Raw genomic sequence first — 8,584 nt, forward strand, 5'->3', positions numbered from 1 at the left:
TCATAAAGATATTTGTTTTCATTGATTTTTGTTATTTGATATTTTGTAATATCTATATATCATTTTAATTTGTTTTCTTTTAGGTTGCATAGCAGTAGGAAAATCCCTGAATAGCCGAAATTTTAGCAAGCTCTTGCACTCTTGCCCATACCAATGTGATCGTCATAAAGTCATTGTGGAAGCTGAAGACAGATATAAAAGTGAACTAAGGAAATCACTTATCTGTAACAAAAGTAATTAATTCAGCAGCTTTGAAACTATAATTATGACTATACCTTCTGAACTGTGATCTAGAACATTAAATATGTTAAAAAGTTAGAGGGCAAAATAATGTTGTAAAGAAAATATCTCTGAGAAACCAGTGTTTTAAGATATACCCAGGGAACAGATTTAGTCTCTGGTGGTTTAAAAATTCTTCCTAATCCATCTAAGGATTCCCATTAGAAGGGTGGGGGGAATACCATACTTATGGAATTGATGTGCTCTTACTCAGATTGATACTGTAAGTATTCTAAATGTCTTCTGTATTTTTCAGAAATTCTGCTGACCCCACGTAGAAGACGACAACTCAGTCATGAATCTACTGCCTCTGGAGAAATAAGTGAATATATTTAATTTTTAAATAAACCTAAATTGCATATAGTTCTGAGAAAAAGAGGACAGTTGAAGAATTGTTCTCGGTCTCATCGTCAGTGAGGGCCGTAGTTCCTAAGAAGGAACTTTTCACTTTCCTTCCTCATGTTGCTTTCCTCATTTCTTGCCAGCAGGGGAAGATGCAGGAGGAAACTAACATTTATTAAGCACTTACTGTATGTTACATGTTTTATAGACATTTCCTTTAATTCTTGTAATATTATAAGGTAGGTTTTATTTTATTCCCACTTTAAGGTATAAGAAATTGGCAAATGACAGAGCTTACATTCAAATGCAAGCCTGTCTTTTTTCATAAGCCCCTAGTCTATCCTCTGGATCACATTTCTATTTTAAGAACAAAATTATTCTCCTATGAGTAAGTGCTTCAGAAAGATTTTGCAGAAGGTTTTGGTTCATAACTACAGCACTTTATACCATCAGAACTGAAGAGACAAATAGAACCCTCCTTAAAAATCAAAATACTTCTTAAATGATGAGTTAATTTATTGGAATTTTTATTTAACTACAGGTTAATGTTTCGGGTTTATCACCATTCCAAATTTATTATGGAGACTTAAAAAATGTTATCATTTTATTATCTTCATATGGAATTAATATCTGCAGAGTAAGAATAAGCAGTTGAATAATCTTACTTGTCAAAATAACCTGGAATTTAGTAACATCTATAGTGTTATTCTGTCATTTATTGCAAAGATATTTAGACTTGATACATATGGGAATGTTTTACCATATACTTTTACTTACCATTTTCACTTCCAAAGCCTTAAAAGAAGTTTCAGATTTACTTTTTTAGATTTTTTTTTTTGTTGGTGGGGGGCAGCTGAGTGGCTCAGTCGGTTGAGTATCTGCCTTTACCTCAGGTCATGATCTCAGGGCCCTGGGATCAAGCCCCACATCAGGCTCCCTACTGGGAGCCTGCTTCTCCTTCTGCCTGCTGCTCCCCCTGCTTGTGCATTCTCTTTCTCTCTCTCCCTGACAAATAAATAAAATTAAAAAAAAAAAAAGATTTTTATTTTTTTAAGTTATCTCTACATCCAACATGGGGCTCCAAAGCAAAACCCCAAGATCAAGAGTCACATGCTCTATCAGACTGAGCCAAGCCAGGTGCCCCTCAAATTTACTTTTTATGGCTGGGTCTTTTTCTAAGTTTAAAGTTCTGCATGCAATTTAAAATTAAGTACAGGGGCGCCTGGGTGGCTCAATGGGTTAAGCCGCTGCCTTCGGCTCAGGTCATGATCTCAGGGTTCTGGGATAGAGCCCCACATCGGGCTCTCTGCTCAGCAGGGAGCCTGCTTCCCTCTCTCTCTCTCTCTGCCTGCCTCTCCATCTACTTGTGATTTCTTTCTGTAAAATAAATAAATAAAATCTTTAAAAAAAAAATTAAGTACAGTACTCATGTAGAGCAGTCCACTTTTTGAAGAAATATTTCCTGTAGAAACTGTTAGAAAATGGTTACTTTTCCATAGAAACATGTTGCATTTGGGAAAATTGGTTGTGACAAGGAGTTGGCATCAAATTAATAATGGATTTCTTTTCAACAACATGACTTAAAAACAAATGTATAATAACCAAAATTATATCCTATAATCATTTTACATAGTAAACTCATTTGTAGAGCCTCATGAAATGTACATAATTAGGGTTATACATTGATTTTACAGAGGAATCCTTAATACTGTTAAGTGATGTCCAGCTCATAAATAATTACATCTTTTTTATAAGTTAAAATTCTTTAGCTTAAAGCAAATAGTTAATAATTTGGGCTGCTGCTTTTTTTAGAATTTAGAAAGGCATCTTGAGGAGGTATGGTATAGATTGGTCTTATATCTTTCAAGTAGGCTAGGAATTTTGGATATGTTGCCATTTCCCACCCACTTGATTTCCCTTTCTTTTTGAGAGACATTTATGACCATTTGTTTGGTTGTAGGTTACATTCAAATTTTAAACCATCCTTTTAAGAAGAGACCATTGCAACATCTAAGCATTAAAGAGCCTAGGCTCTCGTTCAGAATGGACTGGTACTTTTTTTTTTTTTTTAAGATTTTATTTATTTATTTGACAGACAGAGATCAGAAGTAGGCAGAGAGGCAGGCAGAGAGAGAGGAAGAAGCAGGCTCCCCGCTGAGCAGAGAGCCCCATGCAATGTGGGGCTCGATCCCAGGACCCTGGGATCACAACCCAAGCTGCAGGCAGAGGCTTAATCCACTGAGCCACCCAGGCGCCCCCAGAATGGACTGGTATCTTAAGAGGGTTTGAAAAATAAGGGTCTCTAGAACTGAGCCTTCTTTCCTCCTTTCCCCTACTCTTTCCAAGTACCTGATCAATATAAGAGGAACATACTTGGGGCGCCTGGTGGCTCAGTGGGTTAAAGCCTGTGCCTTCAGCTCAGGTCATGATCCCAGGGTGCTGGGATTGAGCCCCACATTGGGCTCTCTGCTCAGCAGGGAGCCTGCTTCCCGCCCCCCCTCCTACCTCTCTGCCTGCTTGTCATCTCTGTCAAATAAATAAATAAAAATCTTTAAAAGAAAAAATACAAGAGGAACACTAAAGAAGCCACAGAAGGGAGCCCTGTGGGGTAGAGCTGCTTCCTCCTTCTAGACTGCTGTATTCTGTATTCTGCTGCAGTAACCTTTGAGGAATTGGGCACATATGTAGGAGTCAGTGAAATGTCAGCTTGATTAGAAAAGTGGAAATTGACTATGAACAACTTCCAGATGCTCGTATCCTGAGTGTTATAACAACCTGTCCAGTCCCGATTATGAGTTCAAATCATTTAGCAATGAAGTTGAAATCATGTACTTCTTGGAAAACAACAGTTTTTCAGTAGACCCAAAAGTAAGGAGTAACTTCATTGATAAGTTTTTTTGTTTGTTTGTTTGTTTTTTAAGATTTTATTTATTTATTTGAGAGAGAGAGAAAGAGAACACAAGCAGGGGGAATGTCAAAGGGAGAAGGAGATGTGGGGCTGGATCCCTGGGATCATGACCTGAGCCAAAGACAAGGCACTTAACCAACTGAGCCACGCAGGTGCCCCCATTGATAAGTTTTGAAGCACTTTTTTTACCAATGAATTCTTTCTTTCAACAAATATTTATTGATCCTCTTCTATGTGTCAGATTGTGTCAGATACTATTTTAGGCATTGGGATACAGTGGTGACCAAAACAGACAAAAATTCTTACCTACATGGATCTTGCATTCTAAGTAATACCATTAAGTAATAACCAGACATTACTTTTATTGATTTCTCAGCCTTCTGTTGGTAAGATTTTAGTTTCTGTTTTAAAAGATCTGAACTATGGCTCCTGTCCTAGGAGAGGTAGATAAATAGCTAACAGTCTTGACCTGCGCAAGGGCAAGATTTTCTAAGGTTGTCCCAGCACAACTGTTTCAAGTAGCAGCAGCCTTAAGTGGAAATACAAAAAAAAGTCTTCCTTATCAGCATCTATCTACAATAATAACATGAATTAGCAATGAATGAAAAAACTTCAAAGAAAACTATTTCCTAGTAATCATCACCAGAAGATACTAATAAACACCAACTGTTTATTCTTTTTTTTGTAGAAAGTATCCCTAAAAGCCAGATAGTTGAAAACTTCCTTCCCCCGTGCCACCTATTTTTTGAGATTTATTTATTCATTTATTTATTTTTGAAGAATTTTTTAAAATATTTATTTATTTATTTATTTATTTGACAGATGGAGATCACAAGTAGGCAGAGAGGTAGGCAGAGAGAGAGGAGGAAGCAGGCTCCCCACTGAGCAGAGAGCCCTATGTGGGGCTTGATCCCGGACCCTGGGATCATGACCTGAGCCAAAGGCAGATGCTTTAACCCACTGAGCCACCCAGGTGCCCCTATTTTTTGAGTTTTAATCAAACTGAGCACCCATATAGGTAGTGAATGTGCTTTTTAAAATGAATTTCAAAAGACCCTTATTTTAAAATATTTATTAAGCCTGTTAATTAAAGTAACAAGTGTTGATATTCTTTTTTATTCTATGAAGTAATGGAGCCCTTTGGGAAGACTGTATCTGTAAGATAGGTAAGCTGTTTGTTAATTGTCCTCACAGGAATGTTGAGAGACTTAGAAATCAAATGTTTATAAATTTTTTTGTTTCTTGATTGAAAGATATTGCAAGTATTATTGCAAGTATTATTACAATAGGATTAAGTTACAGTTATTGAGGAATTCAGAATGATAAGGCCTAGCTTCATACTAGGCACTCAATTTTTAAAATTGACAAGCATTTCTCTGTGATGAGTTGTGCAGGCAGGAAGCTTTCTCACTATATAGTTCATATCCGTACAATAAAGTTAAGCACTTATTTGGGTCTCAAGAAGATCCGTTTTTTCAGCAAGTACTAATATATTCTACAATTCTTCTTAATTACAGAAAAAAGAAGAATTCGTAAAAACTTTACTGAAGAAGAAATAAATTACCTTTTCAATGGAGTTAAGAAAATGGGAAATCACTGGAATTTAATTTTGTGGTCTTTCCCCTTTCAGCAAGGACGGAAGGCTGTGGACCTTGCTCACAAATACCACAAGCTGACCAAACGTCCCGAGTATGCAGCTCCTTGATCGGAATACTTGCCAGTTTTTAGTTTCAACGCTTAAAATACAATGTCTTGAGAAAACACAATTTAAAATACTCTTCTAAACTCTCATGAAGCAGGAAATCTGAAAACAGGAATACTGTTTTAATTACATACTTTTTGTGATGCTCTATCTCATCAAATTATTAAAGTAATTTATAAAACAAACATTTTTTTAAAAGATTTTATTTATTTATTTGACAGACAGAGATCACAAGTAGGTAGAGAGGCAGGCAGAGAGAGAGAGGAGGAAGCAGGCTTTCTGCGGAGCAGACAGCCCGATGTGGGGCTCGATCCCAGGACACTGGGATTCTGACCTGAGCCGAAGGCAGAGGCTTTAACCCACTGAGCCACACAGGTGCCCCATAAAACAAACATTTTTAACGTGTAGCTTAGTAAGACAAAAATTCATTTATGAGGTCAAACATTCAGGTAGGAATATGCTTTTATTTTTCCTTAAGCTCAAGGAATACAAGTCAGAGAAATAAAATGATCAGCCTTTTAAACATTATTTAACATTATATTGTGGTGGATACCATGTGAGACATTTGGATTTTATTGTATTCTTACCCAGTGAAAGTTCTTTCCTGGAACTTAGAATAGTTTCCCAAGCTGTTCAAATGAAGTTCCCACACATTAAATCAATGTATGACATTTTGTTAACTAAAATGTTCCCCTTCCAAAGGCTGATTGTGCAGTTCCTTTGAATACTCTCAAATTCTATAGTCAGGTACACTTCTTTTTGGTGCATGTTTATTTACTTTTGCTTTTTAAAAGCTTAGAACATTTTTTTAAGTTAGTTTTCTTTTAGTGGGAAACCAAACTATTTTATCTCAATTTTCTATTTTTCTTATTCTTTTTTTAGTATATGTGCTGCCGAAGCGAGCACTCTTATTCTTTTTTTATTCCTATCATGATCCCCAAAGGATGCTGTTGCAGCCTGTATTATACTTAAAATGCTATGCTGTGGCAAAGTGATTACGTGTCAGGGCCTGCAAGCTCATCTGTACTTATATACCCATTAGTTCACTGCTTCATGTCATTGTAGATTTCTTCAGTCCCAAAGGTTCCTTTCCTATAAGTTTTTTTTTTTTTTTAAAGATTTTATTTATTTATTTGACAGAGAGAAATCACAAGTAGGCAGAGAGGCAGGCAGAGAGAGAGAGGGAAGCAGGCTCCCTGCTGAGCAGAGTGCCCGATGCGGGACTTGATCCCAGGACCCTGAGATCATGACCTGAGCCGAAGGCAGCGGCTTAACCCACTGAGCCACCCAGGCGCCCCCTTTCCTATAAGTTTTAGTCTTTTCACATCACGACTATTTCTACTTGGATAAACTCAGAATTTTTTTTTTAAAGATTTTATTTATTTATTTGACAGAGATTACAAGTAGGCAGAGAGGCAGGCAGAGAGAGGAGGAAGCAGGCTCCCTGCTGAGCAGAGAGCCCAATGCGGGGCTCTATCTCAGGACACTGGAATCATGACCTGAGTCGAAGGCAGAGGCCTTAACCTACTGAGCCACCCAGGCGCCCCTAAACTCAGAATTTTTATTAAATTTTTTATTTTCTGATCTGTTGTGAAAATTCCAGAGAGTCAATATGCACAAAATCTTCTATTTAAATCCAAAATATCCTTTAAATGAAAGAATAATTTACAATTAGGAAAATTCTTAAAGCGCCCAAAGTGTGAATGAATCTAGCCCATTTATCTCCATTATCTATCAGTATTTCCTAAGTACTGTGGGGAATACTTAAATAGTCCGGTGGGTTGTTCCAATGTGTACTTCTCAAGATTTATGCAAGTTATTTTAGGTCAAAAGGGAAAACATTTTATCTTTTGCTTCAGCCTTACCAGTTTAGATAATCAGAAGTTGTTTCTTACTATTCCAGATATGACTTAAATGTATTTTTCTACTTCAAGTGGGTCTCAGGTAATAGTTCTTTTATTGATTAGAAATTATGTATGTAATAGGAAAATCAAACACTGCTTCAGTGAAGCATCCCCAAGAATGACATACTATAGCTTAGACATCGATTTGTGTCAGTTATTGAAGCTGTATATAAAATAACCAATATTGGGACACCTGAGTGGCTCAGTCGGTTGAGTGTCCAACACTTGGTTTCAGCTCAGGTCGTGATCTCAGGGTTTGTGAGATCAAGCCCCGCATTGGGCTCCTTGCTGGGCAAGGAGCTTAAGATTCTCTCCCTCTGCCCCTTTCCCCTCTAAAAAATAATAGTAATAAAAAGAAAAGAAAAGAACCAATACTATATTGCCTTCTTTTTAAAAAAGTATTTTATTTATTTGTCAGAGAGAGAGAGTGTGAGCACAGGCAGACAGAGTGGCAGGCAAAGTCAGAGGGAGAAGCAGGCTCCCCACCGAGCAAGGAGCCCAATGCAGGAATCGATCCCAGGATGCTGGGATCATGACCTGAGCCTAAGACAGCCGCTTAACCAACCGAGCCACCCAGGAGTCCCACTATATTGCCTTCTGAAACATTGAAATTTTGTCCTAACCCTTGACTATCTTTTGGTTAACACAAGCTGCTTTTTTTTTTTCCCCTTCAATTGGAAATATTTGGTAATATAAGAAATGAAGACATATCAAAAGGAAAGCCAAAGAATGATGACACTTTAGAGAACTGTATGGCTTTAGGAATTCAGACTTAGCCAAATCAATGGGTGATAAAAAATGATTTTAACAATGATAGACCTTTGGAGTTAGAGGTGACCTCAGTTATAGTTAGCTGCCAGAGGCATGAACTGCTGTACAGTTCATGTACAACAACCTGTCCATTGTTGGCTATCTTTGATTTTACATAAATTCTCAGAAACAGGGAATTTACTACTTAGGGTAATAATTGATAGTCATTTCCTCCTTACATTAAAATGAAATGTGCCTTCCTCAAGCACCTTTTGTAGAACCACAAAAGTTGAATTTCTTTTCCAGATGCCAGTCCTTAAGAAAGGCAAAGATAGATCACTCCCCTTTTCCCTCTACATCTTTTATCCTTCATGCTAATAAGCCCCAGTTACTTCAGCAGAACAGTGTCATGTCTCCTATGAGCTTAGTCACTGACCACTTCTTTGCCTTTATAAACTGTATCCAGAAGGAAATGTGGCCTGACTGCCAGAAAAAGGGATCAACTTTGAGGGGCCCAATGAGGTTTTATGGACCTCACCTAAGATACTTCTTGGTTTTCTACATGACCAAGTCTCAGACTCTAGTTAATATAGTTTAAGATTTACAGATTATGGGCTGCTTGGGTGTCTCAGTCCTTAAGTGTCTGCCTTTGGCTCAGGTCATGATCCCAGGGATCAATCCTGGGATTGAGCCCCACAT

At 37.5% G+C, this 8,584-nt stretch overlaps 1 protein-coding gene across 7 annotated transcripts in view; it reads left to right on the forward strand.

Annotated features, from left to right (window-relative positions):
* The window catches only part of TERB1 (telomere repeat binding bouquet formation protein 1), a 48,562-nt gene extending 43,146 nt beyond the window's left edge, over positions 1-5,416 (forward strand). For 5 of the 7 annotated variants that reach the window (XM_059151861.1, XM_059151859.1, XM_059151862.1 and 2 more), the window contains 3 exons: positions 84-233; positions 536-601; positions 5,047-5,416. In XM_059151861.1, the coding sequence (XP_059007844.1) occupies positions 84-233; positions 536-601; positions 5,047-5,234 (404 nt within the window). In that variant the 3' untranslated portion in view covers positions 5,235-5,416. Of the gene's footprint in view, positions 1-83; positions 234-535; positions 602-4,657; positions 4,696-5,046 lie in introns of all 7 variants that reach the window. The other 2 variants (XM_059151864.1, XM_059151860.1) reach the window with 2 other exon arrangements.
* Positions 5,417-8,584: the final 3,168 nt, after the last annotated feature.

Source organism: Mustela lutreola, chromosome 16 (genome assembly GCF_030435805.1).
Source record: "Mustela lutreola isolate mMusLut2 chromosome 16, mMusLut2.pri, whole genome shotgun sequence".
Lineage (NCBI taxonomy): Eukaryota > Metazoa > Chordata > Mammalia > Carnivora > Mustelidae > Mustela > Mustela lutreola.